The 24,233-nt window shown below is 35.6% G+C and overlaps 2 protein-coding genes across 4 annotated transcripts; both read left to right on the top strand.

Moving 5' to 3' along the window:
- The first annotated feature begins 6,292 nt into the window (after window positions 1-6,292).
- On the top strand, window positions 6,293-14,949 carry LOC135605234 (ribonuclease H2 subunit A-like). 3 transcript variants are annotated; one of them, XM_065095082.1, is made up of 11 exons: window positions 6,293-6,468; window positions 6,648-6,781; window positions 11,047-11,176; window positions 12,010-12,191; window positions 12,271-12,342; window positions 12,839-12,962; window positions 13,040-13,127; window positions 13,225-13,362; window positions 13,874-13,961; window positions 14,270-14,390; window positions 14,562-14,949. In XM_065095082.1, the coding sequence occupies exons 4-11, from the start codon at window positions 12,110-12,112 to the stop codon at window positions 14,737-14,739; spliced, it is 891 nt and encodes a 296-aa protein (XP_064951154.1). In that variant the 5' UTR covers window positions 6,293-6,468; window positions 6,648-6,781; window positions 11,047-11,176; window positions 12,010-12,109; the 3' UTR covers window positions 14,740-14,949. The 3 variants fall into 3 exon arrangements, with proteins under 3 accessions (XP_064951154.1, XP_064951153.1, XP_064951155.1); XM_065095081.1 differs by lacking the exon at window positions 11,047-11,176; XM_065095083.1 differs by lacking the exon at window positions 11,047-11,176 and having other exon boundaries at window positions 14,513-14,649.
- A 2,155-nt stretch (window positions 14,950-17,104) lies between these two features.
- Window positions 17,105-24,230, top strand: LOC104000240 (kinesin-like protein KIN-5C). Its single transcript, XM_018819259.2, has 23 exons — window positions 17,105-17,267; window positions 17,459-17,588; window positions 18,288-18,446; window positions 18,531-18,880; window positions 18,965-19,103; window positions 19,260-19,357; window positions 19,457-19,613; window positions 20,505-20,574; window positions 20,653-20,729; window positions 21,062-21,115; window positions 21,217-21,297; window positions 21,365-21,476; window positions 21,551-21,637; window positions 21,727-21,902; window positions 22,003-22,164; window positions 22,264-22,371; window positions 22,475-22,633; window positions 22,717-22,800; window positions 22,877-23,082; window positions 23,176-23,277; window positions 23,347-23,456; window positions 23,525-23,676; window positions 23,750-24,230. The coding sequence occupies exons 1-23, from the start codon at window positions 17,209-17,211 to the stop codon at window positions 23,939-23,941; spliced, it is 3,024 nt and encodes a 1,007-aa protein (XP_018674804.2). The 5' UTR covers window positions 17,105-17,208; the 3' UTR covers window positions 23,942-24,230.
- Window positions 24,231-24,233: the final 3 nt, after the last annotated feature.

Genomic DNA, 24,233 nt, shown 5'->3' with positions numbered 1-24,233 from the left:
AAGAAAAGCACCTTGAAACAGTTTTAACTTTGTGCAGAGAATATGCTGATGAGCTGTCATTTTTTTTGTGTGCTGAGATAAAGATTATGAGGCATCATTATTGACTGAAAAAGATACTAGATCATAATCAAGGCTCATATAATCAGATTGTAGTAAATTAGACACTCCCGTGTCACATACACCATCACAAGCTATGAGCAAGAGATGGTATCTCGATAGTGGATGCTCAAGACATATGACTGGAGATCCATCTCATTTCTCTATGCTCACTAGCAAAGAAGAAGAGTACGTCACCTTCGGAGACAACAACCAAGGCAAAATCATTGGCAAGGAAACCATAGGTAACAAATTAAAATTTTCTATTGATAATGTCTTACTAGTTGATGGATTGAAACATAATCTCTTAAGTGTTAGTCAATTATGCGATAAAGGTTATATCGTTAGATTTGAATCAAATGTGTGTATTATTGAAAAACCAAACCATAACATAACTATGATTACATTAAAACAAAATAATGTCTATACCATCAACCTTGATGAACTAAGTAATGAAATGTGCTTCTCCGCTTTAAATGATGATGCTTGGCTTTGGCATAGGAGACTAGGCCATGCAAGCATGAAACTAATATCTAAGATCTCATCTAGAGAATTAGTACGAGGAATTCCAAATATGAAGTTTATTAAGGACAAAGTATGCGATGCATGTCAACTAGGTAAACAAATAAAAACTAGTTTCAAACCAAAAATTCAAATTAGCACCACTAGACAATTAAAATTGATTCATTTGGACTTATTTGGACCAATTGACATGACAAGTCTAGGAGGAAGCAAATATGCGTTTGTAATCGTGGATGACTATACTAGATACACTTGGACCTATTTCTTAGCTCACAAAAGTGATTGTTTCAAGTGTTTCTCTAAATTTTGTAAACTCACTCAAAACGAAAAAGGCTTCGTGATTTCATCAATTCGGAGTGATTACAGTGGCAAATTTCAAAACCGTGACTTTCAAAATTTTTGTGAAGTTAATGGATACAATCACAACTTCTCCACTCCGAGAAATCCTAAAAAAAATGGAGTAGTTGAGAGAAAAAATAGAAACCTACAAGAAATGGCAAGAACGATGTTAAATGAAGATAGTCTACCCAAGTATTTTTGGGTTGAAGCCATGAATATGGCTTGTTACATCATGAATAGGGTTCTAATAAGACCGTCCCTATCAAAAACTCCCTATGAATTATGGAATAACAAAAAACCAAATGTTTCCTATTTTAAAGTTTTCGGTTGTAAATGCTTTATTTTGAATGAAAGGGATGCCTTAGAAAAATTTGATGCTAAATCCGATGAAGGCATCTTTCTTGGTTACTCTTCCGTTTCTAAGGCTTTTTGGGTTTTTAACAAAAGAACCTTAGTAATAGAAGAGTCTATTCATGTAGTTTTTAATGAAATTTCTGATTTAAAGAAAAATGATTTTAATGATGATCTTGGTTTTGATAATTTGAATTTAAATGAACCCCTCCTCAAAATAGCAACTTGGATGCACATTTTTCCGAAATTTCCTTACCCAAGGAATGAAAGTGTATAGATGCTCATCCAAAGGAGCTAATTATAGGAGATACATCAAAAGGGGTTCAAACTCGTTCCTCTTTCAAGAATTTTTGTGCTAACACTACCTTCCTTTCTCAAATCGAACCTAAATGCATTGACGAGGCCTTAAAAGATGATTTTTGGGTTATTGCAATGCAAGAGGAATTGAATCAATTTGAGAGGAATAAAGTATGAAAGCTTATTCCTAGACCTAGTGACCATTTAGTCATTGGTACTAAATGGGTCTTTAGAAACAAGCAAGACAAAAATAGTATCGTGGTTAGAAACAAGGCTAGATTAGTGGCCAAAGGTTTCAACCAAGAAGAAGGTATCGACTACGAAGAAACCTTCGCTCCTGTGGCAAGATTAGAAGCCATTAGGATGCTCGTTGCCTATGCTAGTAGTAATAATTTTAAACTGTTTCAAATGGATGTCAAAAGTACCTTCTTGAATGGTTTTATTTCCGAAGAAGTATATGTCGAACAACCTCCCGGATTTGAAAATTCTCTTCTTCCTAATCATGTATTCAAATTGACTAAGGCTCTCTATGGCTTGAAACAAGCTCCTAGAGCTTGGTATGAAAGGCTTAGTTCCTTTCTTATTTTAAATAATTTTACCAAAGGCAAGGTTGATACTACATTGTTTATTAAATATTTTAAAAATAATTTTTTTATTATGCAAATTTATGTTGACGATATTATTTTTGGCTCTTCAGATGAATCATTATGTGAATAATTTGCCAAATGTATGAGTCATAAATTTGAAATGAGTTTAATGGGTGAATTAACTTTCTTTTTAGGATTACAAATCAAACAACTTAGTGATGGTATATTTCTTAACCAATCTAAATATACATTAGAATTGTTAAAATGATTTAACATGGATAATTCAAAAGCAATAAACACTCCTATGAGTACTTCGACTAAGTTAGATATTGATGAAAATAGTGAAAATTTTAATCAAAAAACATATAGGGGAATGATAGGTAGTCTACTCTACCTCACCGCGACTAGACCAGATATTATGTTTAGTGTAGGACTTTGCGCTAGGTTTCATTCTAATCCTAAATTATCTCATCTTAAGAGTGTTACAAGAATATTTAGGTATCTTAATGGAACTCCAAATTTAGGATTGTGGTATCCAAAATAAAAAAAAATTGATTTAATAGCTTATGCCGATGCCGATTTTGGCGGATGCAGGATAGATAGAAAAAGTACATCCGAAACATGCCAATTTTTAGGACATGCACTTGTTTCTTAGACTTCCAAGAAACAAAATTTAGTTGCACTATCTACGACGGAAACCGAATACATTGCTGCAAGTGCATGCTGTGCACAAGTTGTTTGGATGAAAAATACATTAGAAGACTATGGAATTCACTTCAAAAACGTTCCCATAAAATGTGATAATACTAGTGCTATATGTCTTACTAAAAATCCAATTCAGCACTCTAGAACTAAGCACATCGACGTTAGGCATCATTTCAAACACGATCATGTCCTTAACAATAATGTTGTTCTAGAATTCATTGACACAAAGCATCAATTAGCAGATATATTTACAAAAGCTTTAAATGAAGACCAATTTGAATTCATTAGAAGGGAATTAGGTATGTTAAATTGTCCCTAAGAATAAACTTGTTTGAATGGATTTTTCGTAAAGTTTTTCATCCTCTCTCAGTTCCTCGGTGGATTTGATCATTCTCTTTCGATTCTAAATGACATGTTAAATTACCTTATCATATCTTGAGTCAAACACCGCTCCCATTTGATCAAGATTATTGATTTTATGATATTATGTGAATCTCGAAATTGATTTTGATGGCTTGATTACGAGTTTCAAGTTAACGATTTGATTTGAATGAATTTTATCTAAATCATAATCTTGATCTTGCAAAACTGGAATCACAAATAATATCTTTTGGTATTCATGAATTGATACTCACAATATGAAAGGATTGGTATTCATGACTTGAATTTGATTGAAATATTGCATGCTTAAATTAATCATTTTCCTATGTTAAAAAAAAAAAACTCTTTAACTACCTTATGTGATGACTGAAAATTAATTTGATTTATGATAAATCCATGAATACCATTTTGAATCTCTTGAAAGTAATGCTAAGATTTTGATGAATTTGATGATTTGAATTTAAATTAGTTTGTATTCGAATTATGATCTTGACTTATTGGAGTTACTACTTGAAATTTTTTTTTTCACAATCTCTTCTTTGTACACCTACAATTTTTGTTATCTATAAAAAGAAGAGATTTGAGAAAATGGATGAATGCTGAATTTTTTCTTTAAGATGAACTCTGCGTAAATATTTTAGCATGCTTAATTTTGAATGATGAATTTTGTATGATCAATGCTAAATTCTTGGTGTTATAATCACAAATTATGTGCTTCAAGTCTCATTCCTTTTTGTTGATGATAAAGGGGGAGAAGTGATGACTAAGTAATGACTTGTACCATTTCGATAGCATGACTTAATGAAAATGTCTTATGCGCATCGATAACATGACTTATATGAATTACAAGAGCTTGTATAATACAAATATCTTATATGCCTTGCAAAATCCTTGAGTATATCGCAAGTTTTTAGATTGGTTGATCATATGAAATCATGCCTTACATTTATATCATGAAATTCATGTTGAAAATCTTTATCTCCTGTCGTAGTAAAAATTGTCTCTTATCATTCGACTTGAAAATGATTTTCATAAATAGAAATACGAAGTTTCATATTTATTTATGCTTGAATTCAATAGGATGGAATTCAAGTATTTTTTTCTCATAATATGACATATAGATAGGGGGAGTTATGTTTAACTCCATCATCAATTGATTGTCATCATCAAAAAGGGGGAGATTGTTGAATCTCATATATTGATGATAAAATCAATTGATGGGTTAATTGATCTAATTCATATTATTGAGTTAAGTGTGCAGGATTAACTACGATAACTAGAAAACATAAAGCAAGAATACCGGAGTCAAGTTCGATGGACGTTTAAGAGTCCGAAGAATCGTCGGAGATGTTGCCGGAACCAACCGAGAAGAAATCGAGAACTTGTCGGAATTTTCGGAAGTTCACCGAAGAGATCGTCGGAGGTTCGCGGAGATCACCGAGAAGGCTCGGCTACTCGTTAAAGTCGTCACAAGATCGGGATTCTATTGGGAGACCGCTGGAAGAAATCCGAGGGCATATCGGAAGTCCACCGGAAGTTCATCGGAAAGCTCGCTGGAACAAGACTCGACGTTCGCGATTGAAAACTTGCTTGGGATTTTTTTTGAGTTACATAGTTCGTATGTAATTAGGATTAGAATTAAAAGATAATCCTATATCCTGGTTAGGGGCCAACTGGGCCCAAAGTTAGACTTGGTTTGGGCTAGACTTAAAGCCCAACCAGTGAACCGAAGGGTCTGGCGATGGCACCGCCCAACACCCGAGAGCTAGGCGGTGGCACCACCTAGCACCCCGAGAGCTGGGCGGTGGCACCGCCAGTACTCTGTCAATGTCAGACACTGACGGGCGGTGGCATCGCCAGCATCGGGAACCAAAGAGAATTCAAATTTTGGAGCCCAAATTTGAATCCTCTTGAGGCCTATAAATACCCCTCGATTCTCAGTTGAGAAAATAACTTTTACAAAGCATTAGTTTGAGATAAGAGCCTTAGCAAAGTCTTGTTTTCAAATTGATTGAGTGTTCACCTCCTTTCTTCTTGTTGAAAAAAATTGTAAGAGTGTGAACCACTTGTAAAAGTTGTAAGAGGGGTATTTGCCCTTTCCCTTCAAGAGATTTGCTAGTGGAAGGAGAGAGTCTCATCGAAGAGGGCCTCACAAGTGGATGTAGGTCATTTGACCCAACCACTTTAAAATTAGCGTGATCTCTGGTTTGTATTTTCTTATTGCTATTTACATTACTGCAAACCTTCTTACGTGTTTTATTTCTTTATTATCTTTGCTGCACACCTTTACGAACACGCATTCAAGTTAAGCTTTTCAAGTTCGATTTTTATCGAATAAAAGATTTATCGAAACCAACATTTTAATCCGCTGTACTAATTCACCCTCCCCTCTTAGTGACGCTCCGATCCTAATAGGTTTGATGATGACTAAAATCATTATTAGGTCAGATAATAGACTTGGTTCGAGATAAGATTCACTATTCATGATTATTATCGATATCTAATCGAATAGTCATGAATTATCATAAAGAACCGATGGAACCCAACCCTGTGCATCCCAAGCTTGCACCGGCGGGATGAAACCGGGATGCTCATCTCATGATCTCAGTCGTTAAATCTGGCTCGAACAAAAACTCAATCGCATGTCGTTCTTACTCGAACTAATAATAATATTTTATAACGAAAAATGGGAAATAAAATAAAATCTTATCGGTTCGGATCGAGTTCGAGCGGATCCGGGTCGAGAGCGGATTCACTAGTTGTGATCACCGTCCATGTATAATCCGACGGTCGTGATTAACCAGACGGAACCAGAGTTGCCCAAGCTCGCAAAACGCACGAAGCGTAGGGTTCCGCTCGCACCGCCCGGACCAAACCGGGGCGCTCCTCTCACGATCTCGGCCATTAGATCTGTCATAATCGCAGGATCCTACGGCTGATGCTTCTCGGAGTTCCATCGAGTGATGAAATTTTGAACGCCATTTTGAATCCCGTCCTTCCCCCAAACCAAATAACAAAAGCCATCATTATCCCCGATAAAGAGAGCGAGCGAGCGGCTCCCTCACATCCTTTTCCCCATCTCGCGTTGCCATTAACGACGCTTCGATCTCTCTCTCGGTAGTCTTCCAGAGATGGGATCTCGCCACGACAAATAGAAGGCCGTCAACGTTCAGGTCCTCCTCCGCTGCAGGTACGACAGCGACATACCCCCTTTTTTGCCCTCCGACCTGCTAAATGTGGGTTAGGGTTTACGCTTCTGTGACCATTGTGGGCCTGCATCGGTGGCATGGCTTGAATGATTTCACTTGTGGGTGGTTTTAGGGTTCTTTCGTTGGTTGTTTAGCGGTTTTCGTTCTTTTTGTCGTGCAGGCCGTTCAACTAGGACTAGCTGTGGAACAACGCGCGCGCCGCAGGTTGTGACCTGCAACGACTATCATAGGGAGGTCTCCGTCACGCAGACTATAGCGGGGAAGCAGTTCGATCGCGTTTTCACATTTGATAAGGTGCGATATAGTCTCTAGTTCCAAATTTTCAACTGATATTGAAATCTCGTAGGTGTGTGATGGAGTGATATTTGAGGACCTTTCAACTTCTGAAGTGACACAAGTAATCTTGGTTGATCTGCTCGTTTGTTCCTATTTTCTTTAAGATTTTTGTCATTTCTTGTCACAATATTTGACATCGTGCACAAATTGGGTGTCTAAAATGATCCCTCTGTTGGAGTTATCCTAACATCAGCAATAGACATAAGTTCATCTTGTAAGACAAACATTTGCTCACTGGCCCCATTAACTGCACATATGAATTGATTCTCAGGTAATTATGACCGTTAGTTGTTTTCTGTTTCAAGGTTTATCATGATACATAGGTCATCCATTGCTTTTCATGTGATTCTGGTGATTGAAGGCTTTCAATTTTTATGTGAAAACAATTGTACTTCTTTAGTTCAAACTTCGATCGTGTCGGTGTCGAGAGCCAAAAGAGTAAGAAATATTTACTGTTATAGAGAACCAAAATCACTGTTAATACGAGAACCAAAAGAGTAAGAAATATTTACTGTTATAGAGAATTATCTTAAAGCGAAAGAAATAGTAGTTTATACTTGTCACTTATAATTTTAGAAATTATAATAGTAGTTTTTAGAGATGATTCATCTAGTGTTATCTTTCTGTAATTTTAGAAATTTGAGTTCTTTATATAGAATTATCATGATATTGTTTCTATTTTGGTAGTTTTAAGCTTAGTATATTTATGATTTTATAAATGTTAACTTTTAAATTATGTATTATGGTTTGTACATAATCAATGTGAATATTGAGTTTGCAATAATCTTGTAATCAAATATTGGAATGAGATATAGTTTCATAGACTTAGGAAGATTATATATGCTTACATTTACGGCTCACTCTATGTTTCCTATCTTAGTGGAGAGAGATGTTTTATCACTTTTATAGATTATCTATTGAGATATGATTATCTAAGGTCTCAAGTTATTAACACTTTTAGGCATATATAAATGAAGTCAATAGATAATTAGATAGAAAAGTTAAATTTATTAGATCTGATAAGGGTGATAAATGTTATAATAGTTATGATGAGCCTAATCATAATTTGAGTCTTTTATTGGATTCCTAAAACATGGGGTATTTAATATATCTTACAAAGTGTGCTATAGCAGAATGAGATTACTAAAAGATGAAATTGTACTTTTATAGATATAGTTAGGAGTATGATGAGTTATTGTTATGTACCCAAATCAATGTAAGGAAAACCTTTAAGGATGATTATGTATATCTTGAATAGGGTTTCTAGTAACTCAATTCCATCATTTTTTTTTAAATTATGGATAAATAAGAAACCCAACTTGAGACATTTATATATTTAGCATTGTCCTATAGAGATAAGGGTCTTCAATTCACATGAAAAGAAATTAAATTGTCCTATAGAGATAAGGATCTTCAATTTACATGAAAAGAAATTAAATTTAAGAATTTTTTGGATATTTTATTATTTATTTAGAAATTTTTAAAGGGATATAGATTTTATTGTTCTAATCATAGTATGAGGATAATTGAATTTAATAATACAAGATTCGTAGAAAATAGTGAACTAGTGAGAGTGAAGATCTAAAAGTTTAATCTTCATATTGAGGAAATATAAGTTAAAATTCTTTTATTATTTTTGAGAAATTATTATTCCTCAAATCACTGAAAGAATTGATAAGGGTGAACAACAAAATAATATTGATGAACTCCCACATGATATTGATATTGTTATTAATAAACTTGTGGAACAATCATAACTAATAGTTTTTAGAAGATTTTAAAAAGAAAGGAGACTTGTCATTTCTAATTATTATGTGGTATATCTATAAGAATAAAATTATGCTATAGGAATCAAAATGATCTCTTGTTGTTTTCACAAGATATAGAAAGTAACAATTCTGAAAAATGATATAATACAATAAAAATAGATTTTAAATCAATGGATCATTAAATTTTCTAATAATTATTAAAAAGTTAATTGCAAATGAATCTTAAAACGAAGAGTAACTAAAAGGATAATATCGATTGATATAATGACCAAACATATGATCAAAGGTTTTACTTAAAAAAAATATATCAATCATAATGAGATATTTTTTGTTTTTTAAATAAATTCTTTAAGAATCGTTATGACATTAGTGATTCATTATGATTTTGAGTTATATCATATAGATGTGAAAATAAGTTTTTTGAATAAGGATTTATATATATATATATATATATATATATATATATATATATATATATATATATGAACTTAAATGATTTATAAAAATGAAAAAAATATAAAATTTGCTATGCAAATTTAGAAAATCCATTTATGACTATAAATGAGCTTCTAGATAATGATATATAAAGTTTTTTGATACAATTACTTTCTTCATATTTAAAAAAATAACTATTGATTAGTATTTATATCTGAAGATTAGAAAAAGTAAGTTTGTTATATTAGTCTTGTATGCAGATATTATTTTGCTTGCTAGTAGTGATTCTGATTTATTGTACTAAACTAAGAAATTTATCATCAAGAATTTTAAGATTGTTGATATGAATGAGATATCATATGTTATTAGCATTGAGATATTTAGAGATAGATCTCAAGGATTGCTAGGATTATCTCAAAAAGGATATATTGATTGAGTTTTGAAAAGATTTAATATAAAGATTTGTTTAACAAATAATATAAGTAAATTTTTTTAATCAAAATAAATATTTTTAAAATAACTTAGAAAAGAATCTAATAAAAAAATATTTATTATGTATGCATAGTTGGAAATCTAATTATAATAGGATTATTTAGGAGATGACTTTGATGAGAGAGACTATCTCAATTATCATCTTAGATCCTTTGTTCTCGTCTATAAGAGGTCAAAATCTTATAGAGATGAAAAAATCAGTATAGCTTCTCTTATTTCCCTTTATCTCTAATTGATCATTGATAGGGGTCCTATAAAGGATAGAAAAAAAAGGAAAAGACGAATTTTGTTTTCCTTGCAAATCAGTGTCGTTTTGACTTTTGAATCCGATGACGATACACTTGCAGATTAGATAAAGACTCTTTGAGTAGCATCAAAAGGTACATATTATAAATTTAATATATTATTATTTAATTTTAATTTTTAATATTAATTTTTTTACGTAATAATAACATAATCACGATTTTTATACTTACTCATACATTCACATAAGCAAAACACTCGTCTTAAAAGAAATTGGGTAAAAAATCTTCAACAAAATATTATTAAAAATAATTGATAATTAAAACATGATTTAACTTATTTAGAAGCTCAATTAAAAAAAACACAATACAATCATTGGGTCATCGATCCACTTGACTCGCTTTATCATGATTTAATCCTAACTTAGTAATTAATAGTTTTAATTTAATTTATTATTTAATAAAATTAGATGTGATCGCATGCACTGTACTCATATATAAATCTGATTAATATCTCGAGTATTTGTACCCATCATATTTAGTTTGAGTATCTACTTTTCTAATTTTGCTTGTCTTATATATATTAATTTAAATAATTTAATAAATATTTATATTTAATTTATGAATATATATATTTTTATGAAAGATATATGTCAAACCCTCACTTTAATTAGTTGGTTTAATGATGACTAAAATCATTATCAGGTCGGATCGAGTCAGAGCGGACTTGGTTCGAGGCAGGGTTCGCTATTCGTGATCACCGTCAACATCTAATCGGACGGTCATGAATTACCAGATAGAATCAGAGGAGCCCAACCCCGCATCCTAGGCTCGCACCGGCAGGATGAAACTAGGATGCTCCTCTCATGATCTCAGTCGTTAAATCTGGCTCGATCGCGGCATCCAACGATTGATAGTTCTCGGGGTTCCATCGCGTGTGATGAAATTTTGAACGCCCATTCTTAAGAGAGCACGAGTGAGCAAGCGAGCCGCTCCCTCCCATCTTTTTCCCCTTTTTGCGTCGCCATTAACAAAACTTTGATCTCTGTCTCTCTCGCTCTGATCTTCTAGGGATGGGATATTGTCACGGGAAAGAAAAGGCTGTCAACGTCAACGATACGCCCTTTGTTGCCCTCTTGTCTGCTAGATAAGGGTTAGGGTTTACGATTTGGTAGCTGATCTGGGTGGTGTGTTCTGTGTGATTTCAGTTTGTGGCCGATTTTACAGTTCGTTCTTTGTTTATTTAGTGGTTTTCTTTCTTTTTGTTGTGCCGATTTGCTTGCAGGTCGTCCAACGAGGACGAGCTGCGAAACAACGTGTCGCAAGTTGTGACCTGCAATGACTATTCGAGGGAGGTCTCGGTCACATAGATCATCGCGGGGAAGTAGTTCAATTGGGTTTTCACATTTGATAAGGTGCTGTTTAGTCTCTGGGTCCAAATTTTTGTTCGATTTTGAAATCTCGTAGGTGTGTGATGGTGTGATGCTAGACAACATTTCAACTTCTGAAGTGACACAAGTAATCTTGGTTGATCTGCCCTTTGTTACTATTTTTCTATCAAGATCTTTGTCATAGCATTTGATATTGCTAAACTAAGTGGAACATTACATATTGTTTTGACTACATACAATAAAGGTACACAAATTGGGTGTCTAAAATGATCCCTTTGATGGAGTCATCCTAACATTGGCAATATACATAAGTTCATCTTGTATGACAAAACATTTGCTCTCTGGATCCATTAACTGGCACACATGAAGTAATTCTGAGATAATTATGGCCTTTGAATGTTTTCTGTTTCAAGGCTTATCATGACATAAAGGCTAACCATTGCTTTTCTAGTGGTTCTGGCAGCTGAAGGCTTTCAGTTTATGTGAAAACAATTTTGCTTCTTTAGTTCAAACTTTGAAGTACAAGTCTTTAATTCTGATAATTGGAGGTGATAAATTCTATTGAAAACTCAAAAATTGAAAGCATTTTCCTTTATTTGCTGGAGATTGTGGCTTGAGAGCTTAGGCCCCTTATGCATTGTTTGGTCTTAGATCAAATGGTTTGCTGAGTGATAAAAATGAAATATTAGGTAATTCCAAACAATTGATGATTAGCTTGAAAATGCTTGCCTTAGCTGTGGTTTCACATGTCCCAAACACTCTACTTTCTGCTAAAAACAGCCTTACCATATTATGTTGTCCAATTATGTGGGTAAGGAAATAGAGAAAGGGAACTAACTGGATCATGGCTTTTGTAGGCGGGAGCAGCAATTTGGGTTCTTGTTCTTCTTCTTGTTGCTGCGGAGCGTGGTTTTGTGTTGGAGGGCAGGCCATTGAGAGATTGGTGGAGAGGGGGGGATGAGTTCTGCACCATTGCCCAAATGGGCATCGAAGCCCTGCATCATGGGCATTGACGAAGCCGGGAGAGGCCCTGTTTTGGGTACCATTCCTGCATTTCTTTTCCTTCCGTTTACTTTCGCCTGCTTGATTCTTACTTCGACTCTCTTGTTGTGCTTCAGGTCCCATGGTGTATGGATGCTTGTACTGCACGCTCTCGTACCAGAAGACCCTCGCCACGTTGAACTTTGCAGGTTCAAATCCTTAGCATCTTCTACTGATTGTTCAATGTTCTTGATTATTTAATGTTGACTTGTCTCTTGTTGGGAAAGATTGAATCTTTGTTGCAAAAAAAGAGTCCATCTGGGTTTTGCGGTTGAGGTTCGGTAGATAACCGAAATAGTAGCATTAGCCTTTGAACATTGTAATCAGAACCGATTTGGAATCACAGTTACACTGGGGAGGAACTTAACACTTCTCTTTTTCTTCCTTTTGAAGATATAGTCTTTATTGAATGGCTGACGAGTCCTTTGCTTTGCAAACAAAGAGATTTTATCTGTCAAATTACTGAAGTTTGATGTGTACGTGACATTGTTTTATTTTGTGTAATGAAAATAATGTGTCAACATGAGTAACTGATAGTGTAGTTGCAAGTTGATTTGGCTTATGACATATTCTTAATCAGAGTACACTTTGCCAATTAAAGGTCACTTCATCGGACAGTTCATTTGTTGTTTCACTTTTTCACAGATTCGAAGACTCTTAAGGAGGAAAAGAGGGAAGAGTTGTTTGAGAATATAAAAGCTGATGATTCTATTGGATGGGAAGTTGATGTCATAGATCCAAGAGAGCTTTCAGCTAAAATGTTAAAGAGGTCAGTGTAGGATGACTACTCTGCATATGAAAATGAGCTATGGGATTCTGTAACAATACATCATTCACTTCTGGCAGGACAAAAATCAATTTGAATGAGATATCCCACAATTCAGCTATTGGCCTTGTTAAAAGGGTTCTTGATATGGGAGTTCTATTAACCGAGGTGAAGTATACACCAATCTATCCCCTGAAAATGATGAAATTGACTCTTTTTTTCTGAGACAATTCTATTAACTTAAAAGAATTTTATTTTTATCAAGGTATATGTGGACACTGTTGGAGATGCTGAGAAGTATAGAGTCAAATTATCTGAAAATTTTCCTGGTGTAAAATTTGTGGTGGCCAAGAAAGCTGATAGCCTTTATCCTGTTGTTAGTGGTGCTAGTATAGTTGCCAAGGTAAGCATGAGAATCTGATGAGCCTCCTTCTTACTAAACATTCCTTTAATAGGTCTTCACTAATATCTGATCCTCTCAGTCGGGTATAGCGATATGTTGCATTCAGTAACTAAGAGAAGTTGTCGAGCTAGTTATTTGGATCTTAGTTTGGTATATACAGAATGCTTTGGATTTTGCTGCCCTGGGTTCAGAAATAGTTTGATATTTAATAGCTCAATGCTGTCATCGACCTGCATCATGTCTCACCAGACCGATCTGCACCATCTACAGAACACAACAGCAGAACTATGCTGGATTCCCTATTCTTGTGTGTTTAAAAAGAATGAGATATTTATTTAGAAACCTGTTTGGTTGGGTTAATGCTTTAGAAATGAATGACAATTGAAATTTTGGTGAGAACTCAATCCACAAATTTTCATGTCCTCAGCATGGTTCTTGTTTTAGCTCGATTGATGTTAACATTAAGGATGAACCATCAATGTGGGGCTTGTTTTGATCATTGCTAATGCAGGTCACCAGAGATAGAGCATTGCGCAATTGGGTCCTTGATGAAACTGCTGAGAATATGCAAAGAAACTTTGGATCCGGCTATCCAGGAGGTAGAACTTTCAGGCTTTGTTTGAGAATTGGTTTAGTATCCTCTTTGATTTGTATGGGGAATGAGACCATCGTCTCCCCATCATACACTCTCCATCTCTCACATTTGACTTCTCAAACATCCATTAATGACAGTCCCACCTGTCTTATGACTTCCCAAGGACTGTCATCAGTGGGCTTTTTGATTTGTTGAGGAATGGAGTGATATTGACTCAAGTATCTCTACAAATTGGTGAAGGAACTGGATTGTTACCCTTGTGAATTTCCCTTTTCACAATAGCATTTTGACTTTACCAATATTGTTGAGCAGACCCTGAAACAAAAGCGTGGTTAGACTGCCACAAGCATATGGTGTTTGGTTTTCCAACAATAGTGCGCTTCAGTTGGGGAACATGCAAGCCTTACTTCAAGGATTTTGTTGAAGTAGTTTGGTAAGTTTTTCTTAAAATCAAATTGAAAATTTCTTTCATCGATTCAAAAACAACTTTTCAATTATATGTTCAAGCGGCAGTTTGTCAATATACAGTGTTATTTGTTCATTTTGTTGTTGCAGTATGAGTGATCTTTCTCAGTGTTTTACTTGGTGAATTGGCTTCATTTAGGGAGTCTGACAAAATGGATGAAGATTGCCCCAACAATGGAAGGAGTAAACACCAGCAAAAGTTGTCTGATCTTGGTTTCACTGGATACAAAAGGAAAAGCGAAGATATCGAATCCAGCGGTAAAGGCCGTTGTAAGTTCTTCCAAGCTCGCAAACTCCAATTGGTATCTAAATTCTAGTGATGCTTTTGGCCATATCGATATCAAGGGTTCACTATTGGTGATCAGCCAATCTGATTTTAAGATGGATCTCATGGTCATGTTACCAGATATCTACACTTTGTTGTACTTTGTAGTGACTACCATTTGCCATTTAGTTGAAAAGCTCAGGTCTCTATTTAAACACAAACCCTTTTTTTGATATAACGGATACAAATTGTTGCCCCTTCAGACTAGATTATTTTATGAGATACCAGAGCCCTCCGATCCTCTCTCTCTCTCCAAATCAAGAAGAGCTCCTATAAGAATGAATCGGAGCTTGCCCCGGTCAGAGATGTAGTTAATTTGTTTTCCTTCAAGTGTTTAGGAATGAAACTGTATGTGTTTCAGAACCTTTATCAAAAGGGCTCTCTCTCTTTCTCTCTCTACACACTCTTCTCAGTCTCATAATTCACCATTTCTATCACTTCCTGTCAGAATCGTTTTCATGTGTTCCACTGTAGCTTGAATCTGCTCTCGAGCGGAGAAGATTTTTGGCTTCTCTTATCATCCTTCGCTCTCATGAATATTTTGATGAAATCCATAAAGATCAGTCAAATTAGTGACAGTTTCAAAATTTATTATATGAGATTTTGAATTCGTAACTTTTGTTACAATCGTGTTTACCCTTGGATTAACAAGAGCAAATAAATGTTAAATGTTCTTATTTAACTAGATATATTGTCTCGTACTTTGGATTTCGATTCAATGATGAGAACATTTAGTGGATTTTAAATGGTTAGAACATTGCAACTCTTCCTTATTGTTAATTCTCCCTTAGATATTTAATGAATTACAATTCGTCTTTCAATATGCCCATCTCTATGTCAAGGTAACGATGGAACTTAAGATCCATTTGATCATACAATAAGGAAGAGCAATGTCGATCACTAACTGTTTGCTACATTACATATAAAGCTTTATTTCCTAAAGAAATAGGATGGAAAGTTTCAATCAAATGTTACTCAAAATGACAACAAATTACACTAAAAATTCATTAAAAATAATAATAAAATATTATTAACCTTTTTTATGTGCCAACTATTTTCGTTAATAAAGAATTTGATAATTTATCATAAGATTCTGGGTTTGAATCTTGTGTTTACCACTTATCTTTTATAAATATTAATGATAATATTATATAAGTAGACCTATTTTAGATGCTTAGAAAACAATAGGTCTGCGGACATTCTTATTGTTGTTTGTTTCGTGATATGATCATTTGGTCATTAATGAAATTGGTTTGGGTGGAATTTGACTCGCTCTATCAAGATTTAATTCTAATTTAGGAATTGATATGATCAAATTTTATCTGATAAAATGAAGGAACAATTTTTCTGTAGACAAGAAGCGTTTGTATATCATTTTCATTTTCATCCTTCAGTTTAAGGGGCTTGTTTCTTCCAAAAGATTACATCGGTGATTCATCTGACAAAAACCCCTCTGATAGTAGAGTCTGTACATGCTCTTTGTTGTCAAAAGCTTATGACCTTTCTTTGCTTTCCTTTTTTTTTGTTCATTACCTTTCGTAAGTGAGAATGCTCCTTTATATAGTCTCATTCTTATGAGCACCGATTTAATGACGAAATATTTGTTGGTGTTGGGTGCCCAACAAAAGCTTTGTCATCTTAGATAGTCGATGTCGATTCTCAATCGATCGAAAATAATATCATATTAGTAATCAATATTTCAAATTTAATTATCATTTAATAAAAGTTAAAATTTAAATTAGGTGTGACCACATGCACTGTTCCCATATGTAAATCAAATAAATTACTCGAATATTTGTACTCGTTACATATTCCGTTTAAGTATCTAATTCCTTTCTACAGTTGTCTCATATGTATTATTAACAAAAATAATTAATCTAATTTAAGTGTGTGAGGTATGCTTGAATATCCAAAATGATTCGATGAATGTGTGATCCCCTCGAACAAAAACTCAATCGCATGTCGTCCCTACTCCAACTAATAATAATATTTTATGACGAAAAAAGGAAGAAAAAAATCTTATCGGTTCGGATCGAGTTCTAGCGGATCCGGGTCGAGAGCGGATTCGCTAGTTGTGATCACCGTCCATGTATAATCCGACGGTCATGATTAACAAGACGGAACCAGAGTTGCCCAAGCTCGTAAACCGCACGAAGCCGAGGCGCGATAAGGTAAAGCTCGAACCGCACGGACCAAACAGGGGCGCTCCTCTCACGATCTCGGCCATTAGATCTGTCTCCATCGCTGGATCCTACGGCTGATGCTTCTCGTAGTTCCATCGAGTGTGATGAAATTTTGAACGCCATTTTGAATCCCGCCCTTCCCCCAAACCAAATCAACAAAAGCCATCTTATACTAATCCCCGATAAAGAGAGCGAGCGAGCGTCTCCCTCACATCCTTTCCCCCATCTCGCGTCGCCATTAACGACGCTTCGATCTCTCTCTCGGTAGTCTTCCAGAGATGGGATCTCGCCATGACAAAGAGAAGGCCGTCAACGTTCAGGTCCTCCTCCGCTGCAGGTACGGCAGCGACACACCCCCTTTTTTGCCCTCCGATCTGCTAAATGTGGGTTAGGGTTTACGCTTCTGTGACCAATGTGGGCCTGCATCGGCGCCATGGCTTGAGTGATTTCACTTGTGGGTGGTTTTAGGGTTCTTTCGTTGGTTGTTTAGCGGTTTTCGTTCTTTTTGTCGTGCTGATCTGCCTGCAGGCCGTTCAACGAGGACGAGCTGCGGAACAACGCGCCGCAGGTTGTGACCTGCAACGACTATCAGAGGGAGGTCTCCGTCACGCAGACCATAGCCGGGAAGCAGTTCGATCGCGTTTTCACATTTGATAAGGTGCGATTTAGTCTGTGGTTCCAAATTTTCATCTGATATCTGAGGACCATTCAACTTCTGAAGTGACACAAGTAATCTTGGTTGATCTGCCCGTTTGTTTATATTTTCTTAAAGATTTTTGTCATTTCTTGTCATAATATTTGACATCGTTCAAATAAGTTGAACATTGCATCTTATTTTGGTTATGTACAACAAAGGTGCACAAATTGGGTGTCTAAAATGATCCCTCAGTTGGAGTCATCCTAGCATCAGCAATAGACATAAGTTCATCTTGTAAGACAAACATTTGCTCACTGGCCCCATTAACTACACATACGAATTGATTCTCAGGTAATTATGGCCATCAGTTGTTTTCTGTTTCAAGGTTTATCATCATACATAGGTCATCCATTGCTTTTCAAGTGATTCTGGCGGCTGAAGGCTTTCAATTTTTAGTTGGAGGTGGTAAATTATTTTAAAAATTCAAAAATTGAGATGTTTTCCGTCATTTGATAGTTGGATGCCGTTATGTGTTCTTTGGCCTAAAACAAATGGATTGCTGAGTGATAAAAATGAAATTTTATGTAATTTTAAGCAATTCATGGTTAGCTTGAAAATGCTCGCCTTAATTTGTACGTTGTACTTTGTAGCTTTATGATGCTTGTTACTCTTCAACTACATCATGTCTTGTTTTGAGTAGGCCATTTTTTTTTCTCTCAGGTGTTTGGTCCCTCAGCAAAGCAAAGGGATCTGTATGACCAAGCTGTTGTTCCAATCGTGAATGAGGTCTTAGAGGGATTTAATTGCACTATATTTGCCTATGGCCAAACAGGCACCGGGAAAACATATACTATGGAAGGTGAATGTAGAAAGGCTAAAGTAAGTTTCATCTTCAATTGTAAAGGATATCAAATCTTCTTTTTGAAGCCAAATTTGATAAACTGCTGAGTTTCATACTTTCAGAGTGGACCAAAAGGTCAGTTACCTGCGGATGCAGGTGTCATTCCTAGAGCTGTCAAACAAATATTTGATACATTAGAGAGCCAAAATGCAGAGTACAGTGTGAAGGTTACTTTTTTGGAATTGTATAATGAGGAAATCACTGATTTGCTTGCTCCTGAAGAGCTATCGAAAATTACTTTGGAGGATAAGCAGAAAAAGCCATTACCTCTGATGGAAGATGGCAAAGGTGGTGTGCTTGTAAGGGGTTTAGAGGAAGAAATAGTAACAAGTGCAGATGAGATCTTCTCTCTCCTAGAAAGAGGTTCTGCTAAACGGCGCACTGCAGAGACCTTACTAAATAAACAATCTAGGTGATGTTTCTCTTTTTCTATAAAACGTTATCTGTTTTGGTTTTCTCCCCTCTTCTTACTTTTCATTGTATTTTTCATATTCAGTCGGTCACATTCTCTATTTTCTATTACCATTCACATCAAAGAGGCCACTCCAGAAGGTGAAGAGCTAATCAAATGCGGCAAACTGAATCTAGTGGACCTAGCTGGATCTGAGAACATTTCTCGTTCGGGAGCTAGAGATGTATAGTTTTCTTCTTTGTTTCTTATGGAAGAATGATGTGATGTGTAACGATCAGTTGGCAGTTTCTTATATTTGTTTGTGTTCTTTTCCATTGAATTATTCAATTGTAAGCTTTTCCTTATACTGTTCTTACTATTTTTCTTTCCTTGAGAAAAGGGTCGTGCAAGAGAAGCTGGTGAGATTAACAAAAGCTTACTTACTCTAGGCCGTGTTATTACTGCACTAGTTGAACATCTTGGACATATTCCCTACAGGTTTGCACTTGGAACCAGTCCTATACATCTTTGAATCTTTGGATTCTTTTCCTTTTATTTGTTTTGCTTGTTTGACTAAGTTGCATTTTGGATGTTCAGGGACAGCAAACTTACAAGGTTGCTTCGTGACTCATTGGGTGGGAGGACTAAGACATGCATAATAGCAACAGTTTCACCATCTGTACACTGCCTTGAAGAAACACTCAGTACCTTGGATTATGCTCACAGGGCAAAGAACATAAAGAACAGGCCTGAGGTGATGTACTATTCATATTTTCCTACATCCTGGTGATATTTGATGTATTATCATCTTTCTGTCTTTTTATTCAGAATTAGTTATCTTGCAAATCTAAGGTTCATTCCTCCGTCTTTTCCTGTTTCACTCATTGATATTTGAGCCATAGATTATTTGTATAGACATATATGACTTACATCACTTTCATCATGCGAACTTTTGAAACCACATGTACTGGACAAAAGCCACAAACTTTGATTTACACTTGATTTGCTGTATGCCTGATAGTAAACTAAAAATCATTTCTATAGCTATATATCTTCTAGATGTTTACAGTACTAATCTTAAGTTGTTGAATATCTTTTAGCTAGGAAATTTTGTCTTGTTTATGGAAAACTATATTCATTTGGAAGAAACTTGTGACAGTTATTTGTCTGTTCTGGTAGTGTTACCTTTTTTTTGCTACTTCAGCAAAAAGTTACTTCTAGCTATCTCTTTGTTACTTTCTTGTGTTATTTAGTGAGGTTTTGTTGATTGTACTTGTCAAAAGACTGATTGTTTCAGAACAGCAAATGTAAATGATATTAAGCACAATACAATTGAATAGCTCATGCAAATAATTGTTCCTTTTTTCCTTCTTTAAAATTTAATTTCAAATTTAATTTTAGACAACATTATATGTTGGGCTTGATCATAATAAGCTTTTATATGAAAATATTCTAGCGAGTACCTAATTCCTAACACCTAAATCAATTTAAAAGCATAAAGACTATGTCAAATATGTATACTTTGACAGTATATAAATGCTGATATGGTTTGTGAATTTTTTTTTTATTGTTGAGATTATTGATGAGGGATTATAGTATGTCTTAAACCTACTCAGATTCTTATGAAGCTTTTAATTAATTGCAGGTAAACCAAAAATTGATGAAATCAACTCTGATAAAAGACCTCTATGGGGAAATTGATCGACTTAAAGCTGGTAAAAATACCCATAAATTTCTGAACAACTCAATGTCTTATTTTTCGGATAGCTAAACTAATGAAGTTCTTGTTTTAGAGGTATATGCTGCTCGTGAAAAAGTTGGAGTTTATATACCAAAAGAAAGATACTACCAGGAGGAGAGTGAAAGAAAGGTACAAGTTTTGTTACATTTTCTGTGATGTATGCAAATTTTGACTTGTATTTATGGAGCATCTTGTCTCTTTTATACCTTTGTTCATTTTTGATAATATACCTCTTTAAGTGAAAGAACTATAATCAATATTTTGCATTTTGCAGTTCCATTTAGACAACATATTTGGGCATGGGTAGGCTACAATTTGAAATTTTGGAATTCACTATGTTTATGATTGTACTCTCAATTTATCCATAGTTTGTGAGGCCGACACTTTCATACTGTTCAAAATTTCTGTTGATATTATGCAACAAATATTTACTGGGTTCCTATTCCTTTTGTTTCATGAAGGCAATGGCAGAACAAATCGAACAGATGAGTGTTGTGATAGAAACTGGTCAAAAGGTGAGGAAGATTGATGGTTCTACTGAACTTAGTAATTTACATAAGGCTTGCATACTTTCTGATTTAGTATCTACTTCATAACATGCCATTCTTATTGGCAGCGACTTGATGATCTGCAAGGAAAGTATGATGCTGAGCTTGAGCACTCTGTTGAGTCGAATCAGAAGCTCCTTGCCACAGAGGTGCACAACAAATCTTTTTGTGCTTTTCTTTGAATTTCCTTTATCCATTCACTGTTACTATATGCAGAAACAATTGGAGCACACAAGCAAATTACTAGCTAGTGCAACTGAAGAACTCAAGCAAACAAAATATGCTCTTACGGAGAAAGATTATATTATATTACAGCAGAGGAAAGCAGGTCCTTAATGACTTTGAATCTCCTTTTCTGTGAAAACTATCACAATATGCTAATATCCAACACATCTAAAACAGAAAATGCACTGGCACATCAAGCTTCTGTCCTTAGATCTGATTTGGAAAAATCTGTTCAGGATAATGCCTCACTGTATTCTAAAATAGGTAAAGTTTAATGATATTTGTTGTTTTTGATCTGTGGTGGTAAGGTTGCTATATGACAGTATTTTTTCTGCTGAAATATATTATTGCAGCTAGAGAAGACAAACTGAATGCTACCAATAGGTCTGTTGTGAACAATTTTCAAGCTGAGCTGGCAGGAAAAATTGGAGTACTTTGCAATACCATTACTTTATCCACAAAACAACAAAATGAGTATCTTCAGACTGTTGAGAAGCTATGTCAATCTTGCCTCGATTTTCATGATAAGGTAGCTATCTTGGGAGGCATGTTTAATCAAATGGTTTTTGACTCGTTAGTTAATATGGATTTTTATCAAATTATGCTCTAATTGAATGTTCATGATTTAGGCAGCACTAGAACTGAGGAAGAAAGTACTTGCTTCAAAATCATTGTTTTTATCGCATATAGAAGCTGTGCAGAATGTTGTGCGTCTGCATAAAGCAGGTAGCACTGCTGGCCTAGAAGAGATGTCATCTATGATTTCTGCCAACTGCTGCTCTTTTGATCAAGTGAGTAGATAGATCGCATTAGTTTTATATCACATCTTCAGCTTCTTTTATGCTTCACTTAGTTTACCATCCACATGGGTTGTTTACTTGTGAGATCAGTTGCTAGCTCTTGGTGAGGGTGAAGCAGATCAAATTTTCTGTGACTTGGAAAAAAAATTGTCAGAACATCGTGGAGAGATTGCACATTTTACCCATGAACTTCGTGAGGTCTGTTGGTTACTTGTCCTACAAAACTTTCAATCATACTGTCAAAGTGTATGTTTACTCATCTAATTGAATGTGTAGTTAAGCTGATTCTCATTTATTGCAGAGATTCAATACTAGTTTAATCCGTGTGAAAGAATTCTCTCAATTCATTCATGAGCTACTTGAGAAGTTTGGAGAAGAGAAAAAAAAGCTTCATGCCCACTCAAGTCGTGTTCATGAAGCTCATGCAAAGTGCATTGGTGAATTTCAAAAGGCTTATGAGGTCTAATTTTTTTGGAACGATCAAATATAGTTATGTAGGTTTAATACATTTTTCAATGGTCTAATTGAAATTGTTACAAACAGGAGCAATCCAAGGTTGAACAGGACAAGCTTTTATCAGAGATAACTAATTTAGTGTCTAGTCATATGCGTCGCCAAAAAGATTTGGTTTGTCCTAATGTCACACTGATATACATTCTGTTGTTTTCTTTCAAGCATAACCTGCGAATGATTTATGGTTCAGGTGGATGTGAGACTTGCCACTTTGGAAGAAGCTGCTTTAGAGAACAAGGAAACCGCAGAAAAGCTAACATCAATGTTGGATGTCGTCAACAGTGATGTCAAGAGGAAGTGGGAAGAGTTCTACAAACAAGCAGAACATGATTTTACGGATGGATCCAACTTTTCTGCAGCAAAACATTGTCGTATGGAGCTTGAGCTACAGCAATGGTTGGCTCCAAGCGCCTGCTCTTTATTGTGAACCACTAAATCTCGCATAGATTTTTCATTTCTAATACTCACCATTTGTACACAACTTTTCAGCGTAAGCATCGTTGATGTAGCTTCACAGCAGTGGAAGAAGACACATGCATCTGTCAACGAACTAAGCAGCAAACATGCTGCTGAAATGGATGTCCACATAAGGTAAACTTTTCATTTTTACTTGATAAGTTTGTATATATCGTTGTCTCACAAACGAGGAATTGATGGCAGGACTGCCATTGACGTTAATGAACAACACGATGTTGATGTGGCTTCAGCACGAGATGCAGCGGCTGATGCTGCTGCAAAGAGCAGCGCAGACATCATTCAGTACTGTGAAGGTACTGTTCCTGCTTCCTCTTGCAATCATCTGTTTACTGCTGGATCGCCTAAAATCGACCTGGATCAGGTGCAATGGACCACGACCGGAAGCGTGCACAAGAAGTGACGGTGGCAGTGGAAACCCATGCCATGGCCATTCGAGAACTGCAGGAAGAGCACGCAGTCCAAGCTGCCGAAATCAACAAGCAGGCCGAGAACACCTTCCAACACAATTTCACGGTTGGTTCCCATCTTTTTCTATCGATCAAAGTTGCAGGAAGAACATGAGTTTCACCATCGCTTGGCCTTGCAGGATTATGAACCTACCGGGGAAACTCCTGTAAGATCTGAACCGGATGTACCAAGCAAGGGGATGATTGAATGTCTTCGAGCCATGCCAATGGAAACTCTACTCGAGGACTTCCGAGAAAACCATCCTTATGAGTCATCGAAGGAGTCCAAACCATCTCTCATACCACGCTCCCCGCTTGCCCAGCGGAATTGACACTATAATGGTCCACTCACGGAGTGGAGAAACGTGAAGCAGACAGGCCCGTCTGCACGTCTCTCCATCTTTACTCATTCTATGTGCAGTAATCTTATTTGGCTAAAGATGAAACTTCAGAGCTGGAGGGGGGTTTGTCTTGGACCCCACGCTTTTGCACTTGTAACATTGGCATTGACATTGATGTGAAAGAATAGTTAAGGTCTTTGGTGACGATGTATGCTTTACACCATAAACGATTTGGTGTTCTATAAAACTAGGAAATCAACCTCCCTTTTTAGTTGCTTTACGA

This window comes from Musa acuminata, chromosome BXJ2-2 (assembly GCF_036884655.1).
Source record: "Musa acuminata AAA Group cultivar baxijiao chromosome BXJ2-2, Cavendish_Baxijiao_AAA, whole genome shotgun sequence".
In the NCBI taxonomy this organism is placed as follows: domain Eukaryota; kingdom Viridiplantae; phylum Streptophyta; class Magnoliopsida; order Zingiberales; family Musaceae; genus Musa; species Musa acuminata.
The sequence above is the reverse complement of the archived record's forward strand: the minus strand, read 5'-3'. Positions and strand labels throughout refer to the sequence as shown.